Genomic DNA, 13,058 nt, shown 5'->3' with positions numbered 1-13,058 from the left:
CACAAACAGCCAAAACTGAGAGAGTGAAGGCTAGGATGAGGATGAAGAAGTCATAATGATATTCACTGTATAATGCCTTGTCATTGTTATGGCCCTCCTGACCGGAGCTTACATATTGTGCAAAATAGGCCAGCATTCAATTCCATCATCTATCCCTTTTCTTGAAATTTCCTTCTCCTCTTCACCCTCCGTCCTCTTGCCACCCTCTCTCTCTCTGTGGCACAGTCTAGCCTAGAGACACTACCAATCACACTGCTCCAACAATAATGCCTGGCTGGCGTTGGATCGCTGCCAGGCGTGTTGCGGTGGATGTGTATATATGTATGCTCTGCTCTCTGTGCACATTACGTCACAGGGACCCCAGGGAGAGACACTATTGGCTCCAAAGAACACAAACAAATTAGACAGCTGTCCGAAACACGTCCAGTGAGGGTCCTTTGTTGGCACAGTGCACAGTACGCGCACACACGCACTTACGTGTTAGTCTTACTCTACATGGCATAGTAGGACCATTGGGGACCCCAGCAGGCAGAAAAAGCTTGCCAAGGGGGAGCAGAGCGGCGCTAATTTAGCTTTCAAGAGCAAAGTGCTAATATGACCTGCTAAGCAGAGTATGGTCATCCATTAAGGCCTGTGAGGAGAGTGAATGCACAGGCCTCTCTGCCCTGCGTGTGGATTGTTGATTTAATTTGCGAGGGAAAGGGTGCTAATTTAGCCCTGGAAAGTTCAGAGTTAATGTCTGGAACCCTCTCAGATAATTGATCACATTAGCACAATGTGAGGCGAGAGGTGAGGTGGGGTTCACGAGCATTCATATACGCACTCAGACCCTTCCTCTGACACAGGAGAGGATGAAATAGTACACAAAGCACTTACTCCACGCATATGCAATACATTAGCAGACACTCAAGACATCAACTCTGAGATTAGAGTTCAGCTGCCAGCTGAAATCATCCACTATGATGACATGTTGCACACACATCTTTGTTTGCTTCTGTTTTTGTGTCCCTTTGTTTTGATGTTTCTGTGTCATGTTGCTAACTCCCTGTCCAGGCGTCTGTATTGGAAAGGAGTCTGTATGAACAGGCGTCTGTATTGGCAAGGCCGTATTGACAGGCAAGGCCGTATGGACAGGCAAGGGCGTATGGACAGGCAAGGCCGTATGGACAGGCAAGGCCGTATGGACAGGCAAGGCCGTATGGACAGGCAAGGCCGTATGGACAGGCAAGGCCGTATGGACAGGCAAGGCCGTATGGACAGGCAAGGCCGTATGGACAGGCAAGGCCGTATGGACAGGAGTCTGTATCGGACAGGAGTCTGTATCGGACAGGAGTCTGTATGGACAGGAGTCTGTATCGGACAGGAGTCTGTATCGGACCCGGCGTCTGTATCGGACAGGAGTCTGTATGGACAGGAGTCTGTATCGGACAGGAGTCTGTATCGGACCCGGCGTCTGTATCGGACAGGAGTCTGTATCGGACAGGAGTCTGTATCGGACAGGAGTCCGTATCGGACAGGAGTCTGTATTGGTAAGACGTTTGTATGGACAGGCGTCTGTATTGGTAAGACGTCTGTATTGGCAAGACGTCTGTATGGACAGGCGTCTGTATTGGTAGGACGTCTGTATTGGTAAGACGTTTGTATGGACAGGCGTCTGTATTGGTAAGACGTCTGTATTGGCAAGATGTCTGTATGGACAGGCATCTGTATTGGTAAGACGTCTGTATGGACAGGCGTCTGTATTGGTAAGACGTCTGTATTGGTAAGACGTTTGTATGGACAGGCGTCTGTATTGGTAAGACGTCTGTATTGGCAAGACGTCTGTATTGGTAAGACGTTTGTATGGACAGGTGTCTGTATTGGTAAGACGTCTGTATTGGCAAGACGTCTGTATGGACAGGCGTCTGTATGGACAGGCAAGGCTGGCCAAATAAACAGCCTGTGACATCAAAGCAGCAGAGAGCCCAGCTCTCGTTCCATATAGCTCATTAACCGGTTACAGAGGCCATCACAGATTTCACCGTCCCTGCTCACCCAGACCGGACCAGGCTAGCTCTACCAGCCAAACCCTTTCAGACAGCCGTGTCATCCAGCCAGCCAGGCCTACTTACTTCTGTGTGCCTCTCTGTCCTGAGCTGGCATCTCCGGCTGCATCGCTGGGCTGAGTGGTTCTGTCAACACCGCTGTCATCTCTGCCGTATCCTTTGCTGGCCTTGCTGTGGTCGTTGGCCTGGCCTCCTCCTCCTGTCGCATTGCGCTTGTGTCCAGGCGAGGAGTCGAACACTTGGAGATCCCCCTGACCCAGCAGACTGCGGCCGCCACAGTAACAGAAGGCACAGAGCTGCTCACTGAGAGAGGGAGAGAGGGACTGTCAGTTAATTATATATACCCACTGGGACATTCAGCCATGCATCATGGTCAGTGGCTGGCCGTGAATTACTTCTCTTCGGTTTGGTATGGCCCGGTCAGGCGCGAACAAAGCAAGGGTGCACACACACACGTCTATATTTGTGTTGCAATTCCCAACAGTATTCCTTTCTTACAACAAACATCTGTGGGAATTGAAAGTTACACGTAGTATGGGCCTTTGATACACATCTACTCAAATCAATAGATTAAGTAACATCCATCCATCCGAGGATCCAAAACAGAGGACCTCGAGCCGCCATAGAGGGAGCGGCAGACAGGCTGGGAGTGAAGGAAAGTAAAGCAAACCAGGCAGATCAGACCAGAGCAGGTTGTACATATTTATCAGGTTGGTTTCTGAGGGAGGAGATGGGTTTGTTAATAAGATCCCTGGAGAGATGCTGCCTGCTTAACTGGTCGGTCCGTCCGCCCCTCTATCCTCCATCACCAGCATCGACAATGCAGTCAGTCTGAAAGATTGATTACAACCTTTAACAGAGTGGCACCTATGACGGGGGGGGGGGGGGGGGGGGGGGGGGGGTAATGTTCCTGTTCCCACTCCCGGCTGGTAACTCAATGCTCTGACACACCGGAGATGCCCCCGTACATGCGTGTATTTGTCCATAAATGAGAATATGCATGCAGGCTGTGGTGTCTACATACTGAATGTGTACTGATGAAGACCGATGGATACATACACTATATATACACAAAAGTATGTGGACACCCCTTCGGCTATCTCAGTCACAGCTGTTGATGACATGTGTATAACATCGAGCACACAGCCATGCAATCTCCATAGACAAACATTGGCAGTAGAATGGCCTTACTGAAGAGCTCAGTGACTTTAAACGTGGCACCGTCATAGGATGCCACCCTTCCAATCAGTCAGTTGATCAAATGTCTGCCCTGCGAGAGCTGCCCCGGTGCACTATAAGTGAAGTGGAAACGTCTAGGGGCAACAACGGCTCAGCCCCAAAGTAGTAGGTCACACAACCTCACAGAATGAGACTGCCGAGTGCTGAAGTGCGTAACAATTGTCTGTCCTTGGTTGCAACACTCACTACAGTGATCAAAACTGCCTCTGGAAGCAAGGTCAGCACAAGAACTTATGGTCGGGAGCTTCATGAAATGTGTTTCCATGGCCGAGCAGCCGCACACAAGCCTAAAATCAGGATGAGCAATGTTAAGCTCGCCACCATTGGACTGGAGCAGTGAAACGCGTTCTCTGGATTGAAGAATCACGCTGCACCACCCATCTGGTAGTTCGATGGACAAATCTGGGTTTGGTGGGTGCCAGGAGAACGCTACCTGCCCGAATGCATAGTGCCAACTGTAAAATTTGGTGGAGGAGAAATAATGGTCTGGGGCTGGTGTTCATGGTTAGGCTCCTTAGTTACAGTGAAGGGAAATCTTAACGCTGCAGCATACAATGACATTCTAGACAATTCTGTGCTTCCAACTCTTTCAACGCCCCCTGTGCACAAAGCAAGGTCCATACAGAAATGGTTTGTCGAGATCGGTGTGGAAGAACTTGACTGGCCTGAACAGAACCCTGACCACAACTCCATCAAACCTTTGGAATTAATTGGAACACTGACTGCGAGCCAGGTCTAATTGCCCAACATCACTGTCCGACCTCACTAATGCTCGTGACTGATTGGAAGCAAGTCCCCGCAGCAATGTTCCAACATCTAGTGGAAATTCTTCCCAAAAGAGTGGAGGCTGTAATAACAACAAAGGGGGGACCAACTCCATATACAGTGCATTCGGTAAGTATTCTGGCCCCTTGACTTTTTCCACATTTTGTTACGTTACAGCCTTATTCTAAAATTGATTTTTTTTTTTATATCTACACAACACCCCATAATTATTTTACTTTTAGATGCGTGTATGGTTGTGAATTGTTCGATACTACTGCACTGTTGGAGCTAGGAACACAAGCATTTCACTCCACCAGCGATAATATCTGCTAAATATGTATATGTGACCAATAAAATTAGATTTGATTTCCTAATGACAACGCAAAAACTGCTTTTTTTTACATTCTTGAAAATGTATTAAAAAAAGGAAAACTGAAATATCCCGTTTTCAGTGCTCTGGAGCAGGTTTCCATCAAGGATCTCTTTGTACTTGGCTAGTCTCCCAGTCCCTGCCACTAAAAAATATTCCCACAGTATGATGCTGCCACCACTGTGCTTCACTGTAGGGATGGTGCCAGGTTTCCTCCAGACTTGACGCTTAGCATTCAGGCCAAAGAGTTCAATCTTGGTTTCATCAGACCAGATAATTTTGTTTCTCCTATGGTCTGAAAGTCCATAGGTGCCTTTTGGCAAACTCCAAGCGGGCTGTCATATGCCTTTTAATGAGGAGTGGCTTCCGTCTGGCCACTCTAACATAAAGGCCTGATTGGTGGAGTGCTGCAGAGATGGTTGTGCTTCTGGAAGGTTCTCCCATATCTACATCTCTCTGGTGCTCTATTATCGGGTTCTTGGTCACCTCCCTGATCAAGGCCATTCTCCCCTGATGAATCTGTTTGGCCCGGGCAGCCAGCTCTAGGAAGAGTGTTGGTGGTTCCAAACCTCTTTAGTTTGAGAGTGATGGAGGCCACTGTTCTTGGGGACCTTCAATGCTGCCGAATGTTTTTGGTACCCTTCCCCAGTTCTGTGCCTCGACACAATCCTCTCGTCTCGGAGCTCTGCGGACAATTCCTTCAACCTCATGGCTTGGTTTTTGCTCTGACATGCACTGTCAAATGTGGGACCTTATATAGACAGGTGTGTGCCTTTCCAAATCCTGTCCAATCAGTTGAATTTAACACAGGTGGACTCCAACCAAGTTGTAGAAACATCTCAAGGATGATTAATGGAAACAGGATGAGCCTAAGCTCAATTCCAAGTCTCATAGCAAAGGGTCTGAATACTTATGTAAATATGGTATTTCTGTTTTTATTTGTAATAAAACTAGCAAAAATGTCTTAAAACCTGTTTTTTTTTTTCGCTTTGTCATTAAGGGTTTGTGTGTAGATTGATGAGGGGAAAAAAATATTTTATAAATTTAAGAATAAGGCTATAATGTAACAAAATGTGGAAAAAGTGAAGGGGTCTGAATACTTTCCGAACGCACTAATTGCCCATGATTTTGGAATGAGATGTTCGACAAGCAGGTGTCCACATACACTACATGACCAAAAGTATCACATTAATCAGTATACACCGTACATAAACACAGATCCACCCCTCATAGCCAAACTTTCTGTGATGGAACTCTCAGACTGACCTGCTTTTAACTCCTCTGTTGGTGATAGGACCAGAAAGCTCAGCTGCTTCACTAGTCTGAGGGCTCTGGACCTGGGGAGAAGAGGGCTTCTCTTCCCCCTCCTCTGGTCCTTCAGTGGCACCCACCTCCACACTCTCCACAGGCTGCTGGGCTGGTGTATCTGATGGTGGATGGAGACACAGGGGACAGGGTTTAGGGGTAGAGAAACATGAATATCTACGCATAGAATCTCACGAGTATGTTTCCATATAATCCTACCAGTCATGTATATTTGTGTCAATGGTTAACATGACATTTCAAACCATGCCCTGAAGTAATCACACATCTACCAAAAGTGATTGAGAATACAGCCATGAACCCTAACTGAAAAAGTTGACTGGTCTTGACTTTTCTTCCATGCAGTTTACTCCAGGTCAGAAACATAAACACCCACTTTGTTAGAGAAAGAGATGGATGGTGGGAATTTGGAGACCATATGCTGGAGCACTGATTGCTGTAAACCCAAGGGGAGCCCAGAGGCAGGCTGCCTGTCATATATGACAACAACAACGTCGACAGAACCACCAATGACACACATCAGACAAACAGCGGAGTGTTACTATAAACCTGAAAACACTGTCGTGGCTATTGGCCTCTGGAATAGCATTTTACACAGAGACTTTGAACATTGGCCTATAATTGGATGTCTGACAAGTAACCTCGGAGTGGTTTGGGTTTGTGATCTGTGGTTGGCCTGCTTTGGTAGTTACATTCCATCTATTGGTGGTTTGTTATTTTGATGAGCATTTAGCTAGCGTGTTACTACAATTTGGGGTTAAATTAAGCTATGTAGTCCCAATGCCAAGGGTCAAAGGTCTTCTCCAAGGTACATACACTAGCTCATTCAAGGTTTTTTATTTCTTTTTACTATTTGACAACATAAAAAAGTGTTAAACAAATCAAAATATATTTTATATTTGAGATTCTTCCCGGGTGGCGCAGTGGTTAAGGTCCCTGTACTGCAGCGCCAGCTGTGCCACCAGAGACTCTGGGTTCGCGCCCAGGCTCTGTCGTAACCGGGGCGACACACAATTGGCATAGCGCCACCCAGGTTAGGGAGGGTTTGGCCGGTAGGGATATCCTCATCGCGCGCCAGTGATTCCTGTGGCGGGCCGGGCGCAGTGCACAAGGTTGCCAGGTGCGCGGTGTTTCCTCCGAAACATTGGTGCGGCTGGCTTCCGGGTTGGATGCACGCTGTGTTAAGAAGCAGTGCGGCTTGGTTGGGTTGTGTATCGGAGGACGCATGACTTTCAACCTTCGTCTCTCCCAAGCCCGTACGGGAGTTGTAGCGATGAGACAAGATAGTAGCTACTAACAATTGGATACCACGAAATTGGGGAGAAAAAGGGGCAATTTTTTTTATATAAATAAAATAATATAAAATAGCCACCCTTTGGCTTGATGACAGCTTCGCACACTCTTGGCATTCTCTCAGCCAGCTCATGAGGTAGTCACCTGGAATGTATTTCAATTAACAGTTCATCTGTTAATCTGTTGAATATCTTTCCTTCTTTAAGCGTTTGAGCCAATCTGTTGGTGTGACAACATAGGGGGGTATACAGAAGAAAGACCTTTTTGGTAAAAGACCAAGTCCATATTATGGCAAGAACAGCTCAAAGAAGCAAACAACTGTCGATCCTTACTTTAAGACAAGAAGGTCAGTCAGAGGAAATTTTGAAGAACTTGAAGTTTCTTCAAGTGCCGTCGCAAAAACCATCAAGCGCGCAATGATGAAACTGGCTCTCACGAGGACCGCCACAGGAAAGGAAGACCCAGAGTTACCTCTGCTGCAGAGGATAAGTTCAATAGAGTTACCAGCCTCAGAAATTGCAGCCCAAATAAATGCTTCACAGAGTTCAAGTAACAGACACATCACAACATCAACTGTTCAGAGGAGACTGTGTGAAATCAGGTCTACATGGTCAAATTGCTGCAAAGAAACCACTACTAAAGGACACCAATAAGAAGACATGCTTGGGCCAAGAAACACAAGCAATTGACATTAGACAGGAGGAAATCTGTCCTTTGGTCTGGATTTTGGTCTGTTTTTGTGAGACAACGGATGATCTCCACGTGTTGTTCCCACCATAAAGCATGGAGTTTGTGGTGTTATGATGTGGGGGTGCTTTGCTGGTGACACTATTGGTGATTTATTTAGAATTCAAGGCACACTTAACCAGAATGGCTACCACAACATTCTGCAGCGATATGCCATCCCATCTGGTTTGGGCTTTCAACAGGACAATTACCCAACACACCTAAAGACTGTGCAATGGCTATTTTACCAAGAAGAGTGATGGAGTGCTGCATCAGACGACCTGGCCTCCACAATCACCTGGCCTCAACCAAATTGAGATGGTTTAGGATGAGTCGGGCCGCAGAGTGAAGGAAAAGCAGCCAACAAGTGCTTAGCATATGTGGGGACTCCTGTTGGAAAAGCATTCCAGGTGAAGCTAGATGAGAGAAAGCCAAGAGTGTCAACGCTGTCATCAAAGCAAAGGGTGGCTATTGAAGAATCTCAACTATAAAATATATTTTGGATTTGTTTAACAATTTTTTGGTTACTACATGATTCCATGTGTTATTTCATCGCTTTGATGTATTCACTATTATTCTACAATGTAAACAAAATAGTACAAATAAAGAAAAACCCTTGAATGAGCAGGTGTTCTAAAACTTTGGACAGGTAGTGTAGAGTTCCGTGTTCAGGTTTGATGGTCAGCAATGTATGAATAACCCATTGCTATGGTGATAGGCTTGAAATAAATGGTAACGTTACAAGAAAGGAGAGTCAGACAGACAGACACAGGAAGGATTGGTACTAATGTTATGTCATGACCTCGGTGTAGAACGTTTTATTCATAGATTGTATGTTCTTGACCTCAGTTGTACACACCGCACAAAGGGCCAAGACTATTTTAAAGACACATTGTGAGGGAAGTTCCATTTTGATCCAACTACCTGGTGAGAAAGCAGCAAGTATGCTACTGCAGAGTCAGCTTGCAAGAACAGCCATAATGGAACTTTAGAGGCCAGTCATTAAATGCAATAACAGAATAGAGTGATTGTGTAACTTGTTATTCAGAATTGGGAACTTCGAACAAAAAAATCCATACCCATTGTTAAAGCAAGGTAAAATAACAACTCTCACCCCCAGCACGAACGCGCACACACAGCTGAGAACAAAAAGCCATTGGCAAAATGAACAGAATCCCTCCAACTATAGAGAGCGAGGGAGAGGCAGCAAGAGAGAGCAAGAGGGATGCAGAGAGAGGCAGAGAGAGAGAGAGAGAGAGAGAGAGGCATGACATCACTGACATGGACCCCTCCTCCATTAGTGTCACTGTCAGAGCACAGACACCATTGTCAGATCAAAGTGACCAGCAATACTCACTCAAAAAAACAGCCCAACAAAATGTACAAATCGTACAGATAGGCTTCAAACAGTGCAGAGAAATTAAATGAAACAAACTCAAATGAAATTAACTCTATACAGGTCTTCAATAACTCACCAATAAATAAGATGTCAATTCAGCTCCTAGAAAAATCCATTGAATATTAAAAAAGAGGATCAAAAGCAAATCTGAGAAAAGCAAAGAAATACAACATCAGAAAGAAAAATCTAAACGTTGTTGAAATGATTGTTTTTTTGATAAAGCATGTAAAACAATTAGAAACCATCTAAGACAAATGTCAAATGGAAAACATAAGCAGCAAAACAACCCAGAGCTACGCTATGACTATTTTGAAACTCTGAAACAGTATAAACATACAGTCGTGGTCAAAAGTTGAGAATGACACAAATATAAATTTTCACAAAGTCTGCTGCGTCAGTGTCTTTAGATATTTTTGTCAGATGTTACTATGGAATACTGAAGTATAATTACAAACATTTCATAAGTCTCAAAGGCTTTTATTGACAAGTACATGAAGTTGATGCAAAGAGTCAATATTTCCAGTGTTGATCCCTTCTTTTTCAAGACCTCTGCAATCCGCCCTGGCATGCTGTCAATTAACTTCTGGGCCACTGATGGCAGCCCATTCTTGCATAATCAATGCTTGGAGCTTGTCCGAATTTGTGGGGTTTTGTTTGGCCACCCGCCTCTTGAGGATTGACCACAAGTTCTCAATGGGATTAAGGTCTGGGGAGTTTCCTGGCCATGGACCCAAAATATCGCTGTTTTGTTCCCCGTGCCACTTAGATATCACTTTTGCCTTATGGCAAGGTGCTCCATCATGCTAGAAAAGGCATTGTTTGTCACCAAACTGTTCCTGGATGGTTGGAAGAAGTTGGTCTCGGAGGATGTGTTGGTACCATTCTTTATTCATGGCTATGTTTTTAGGCAAAATTGTGAGTGAGCCCACTCCCTTGGCTGAGAAGCAACCCCACACATGAATGGTCTCAGGATGCTTTACTGTTGGCATGACACAGAACTAATGGTAGCGCTCACCTTGTCTTCTCCGTACAAGTTTTTTCCCGGATGCCCCAAACAATCGGAAAGGGGATTCATCAGAGAAAATTACTTTTCCCCAGTCCTCAGCAGTCCAATCCCTTTACCCTTTGCAGAATATCAGTCTGTCCCTGATGCTTTTCCTGGAGAGAAGTGGCTTCTTTACTGCCCTTCTTGACACCGGGCCATCCTCCAAAAGTGTTCACCTCACTGTGCGTCCAGATGCACTCACACCTGCCTGCTGCCATTTCTGAGCAAGCTCTGTACTGGTGGTGCCCCAATCCTGCAGCTGAATCAACTTTAGGAGATGGTCCTGGCGCTTGCTGGACTTTCTTGGGAGCCCTGAAGCCTTCTTCACAACAATTGAACCGCTCTCCTTGAAGTTCTTGATGATCCAATAAATGGTTGATTTAGGTGCAATCTTACTGGCAGCAATATCCTTGCCTGTGAAGCCCTTTTTGTGCAAAGCAATGATGACGGCACGTATTTCCTTGCAGGTAACCATGGTTGACAGGAAGAACAGTGATTCCAAACACCACCCTATTTTTGAAGCTTCCAGTCTGTTATTCGAACTCAATCAGCATGACACAGTGATCTCGAGCCTTGTCCTCGTCAACACTCACACATGTGTTAAAACCTCTCTGGGATAGGGGGACGCAAATGTCCCACTTGGCCAATTGCCAGGGAAAATGCAGAGCGCCAGATTGAATTCTATAGCATTTTATTTGAAACTTTCATTAAATCACACATGCAAGATAGCAAATTAAAGCTACACTCGTTGTGAATCCAGCCAATATGTCCGATTTCAAAAAGGCTTTTCGGCGAAAGCATAAGAAGCTATTATCTGATGATAGCACAGCAGTAAACAAAGAGAGTAGCATATTTCAACCCTGCAGGCGCTACACAAAACGCAGAAATAAAATATAAAACATGCCTTACCTTTGACAAGCTTCTTTTGTTGGCACTCCAATATGTCCCATAAACATGGACCTGGACCTTTTGTTCGATTAATTCAGTCCATATATATCCAAAATATCCATTTATTTGGCGCGTTTGATCCAGAAAAAAACAGCTTCCAATTTGCGCTAAGTCACTTCAAAATATCTCAAAAGAATGTTTAATCCTCAGGGTTTTACCTGCTACATAAGTTCTGTTATACTCACAGACATGATTCAAACAGTTTTTTCCAAATCTACTAATAATATGCATATCTTATATTCTTGGCATGAATAGCAGGAAGTTGAAATTGGGCACGCTATTTATCCAAAAGTGAAAATGCTGCCCCCTATACCTTAAGAAGTTAATGAGAGAATCACTGACATGACGTCAGCTGGTCCTTTTGTGGCAGGGCTGAAATGCAGTGGAAATGGTTTGGGGGGGAATCAGTTCATTTGCATGGCAAAGAGGGACTTTGCAATTAATTGCAATTCATCTGATCAATCTTCATTCTGGAGTATATGCAAATTGCCATCATACAAACTGAGGCAGCAGACTTTGTGAAAATTAATATTTATCAAAACTTTTGGCCACGACTGTACATTAAAATGCAAGAAATTGAATTATACCGTTAAGACACTTGACGAAATTTAAAACCTAATTGATAAAAATATGTTCTGGGACATGTGGAACAATTTAAGCACGACAAAGTCAGAAGAATTAGCCATGGAGGAATTTGGAAGACAAATTAATATAATCTATAACAAAAACATCCCACAAAAAGACTTCCAGCATAACCAATTACAAATTCAAGAAATATTGAATATCCTTGAATCAATCATTAAAAACAACCAAAATCTATTAGATTACCCAATAACCCAACAACAACAAAATGAAAAGTTAAAATCTATTAAACCAAAGAAAGTGTGTGGTCTAAATAAAATGAGATATGAAATGCTGAAAAACAACACAACTGAGTTGCAAAATGCTGTGCTTAAATTGTTCAACATGGTACTACACTGAATGAACATCTAAAATGCAGCATGCAACAATTTCAAAAGATTATACTGAGTTACAGTTCATATAAGGAAATCTGTCAATTTAAATAAATTCATTAGGCCCTAATCTGTGGATTTCACATGACTGGAAATACAGATATGCATCTGTTGGTCAGATAAAGATAAAGGCATGCATGTGCATGGATCAGAAAACCAGTCAGTATCTGGTGTGACCACCATTTGCCTCAAACAGCGTGACACATCTCCTTCACGTAGAGTTGATCAGACTGTTGATTGTGGCCTGTGGAATGTTGTCCTACTCCTCTTTAATGGCTGTGCAAAGTTGCTGGGTTCTCTAAATTCTACATTTTCTAAAATGAGGTTGGAGGCGGCTTATGGTAGAGAAATTTATAATTTATCTGGCAAAAGCTCTGGTGGACATTCCTGCAGTCAGCATGTCAATTGCACGCTCTCTCAAAACATTGTGTTGTGTGACAAAATTGCACATTTTAGAGTGGCCTTTTATTGTCTTCCAATTGGCTCATTCATCCCCCCTCCTCTCCCCTGCAACTATTCCCCAGGTCATTGTGCTAAATGAGAATGTGTTCTCAGTCAACTTACCTGGTAAAATAAGGGTTAAATAAATAAAGGTGAACCTGTTTAATCATCTTCTTGATATGCCACACCTGTCAGGAGATGGATTATCTTGGTGAAGGAGAAATGCTCACTAACAGGGATGTAAACAAATTTGTGCACAGAATTTGAGAGAAATAAGCTTTTTGTGCGTATGAAACATTTCTAGGATATTTTATTTCAGCTCACAGAACATGATACCAACACTTTACATGTTGTGTTTACATTTTTGTTCAGTGTAACTTCTGGCTGCTTTCCTGATGTCTGGAACCAGGGGCTCATCTCCCCATCTCCTCAAATCAGACCCTAAAAATGA

At 44.1% G+C, this 13,058-nt stretch overlaps 1 protein-coding gene across 5 annotated transcripts in view; it reads right to left on the bottom strand.

Moving 5' to 3' along the window:
* LOC109875158 (histone-lysine N-methyltransferase 2C) overlaps positions 1 to 13,058 on the bottom strand; it is a 147,661-nt gene that overhangs the window by 96,119 nt on the left and 38,484 nt on the right. For all 5 annotated transcript variants that reach the window (XM_031809662.1, XM_031809660.1, XM_031809661.1 and 2 more), the window contains exons 4-5: positions 5,686 to 5,845; positions 2,112 to 2,348 (exon numbers count right to left, since the gene is read on the bottom strand). In XM_031809662.1, the coding sequence (XP_031665522.1) occupies positions 2,112 to 2,348; positions 5,686 to 5,845 (397 nt within the window). The remainder of the gene's footprint in view (positions 1 to 2,111; positions 2,349 to 5,685; positions 5,846 to 13,058) is intronic.

The sequence above is a fragment of the Oncorhynchus kisutch genome, linkage group LG30, assembly GCF_002021735.2.
Source record: "Oncorhynchus kisutch isolate 150728-3 linkage group LG30, Okis_V2, whole genome shotgun sequence".
Lineage (NCBI taxonomy): Eukaryota > Metazoa > Chordata > Actinopteri > Salmoniformes > Salmonidae > Oncorhynchus > Oncorhynchus kisutch.
Note: the sequence above shows the minus strand (reverse complement) of the source record. Positions and strands in the feature narration are given on the sequence as shown.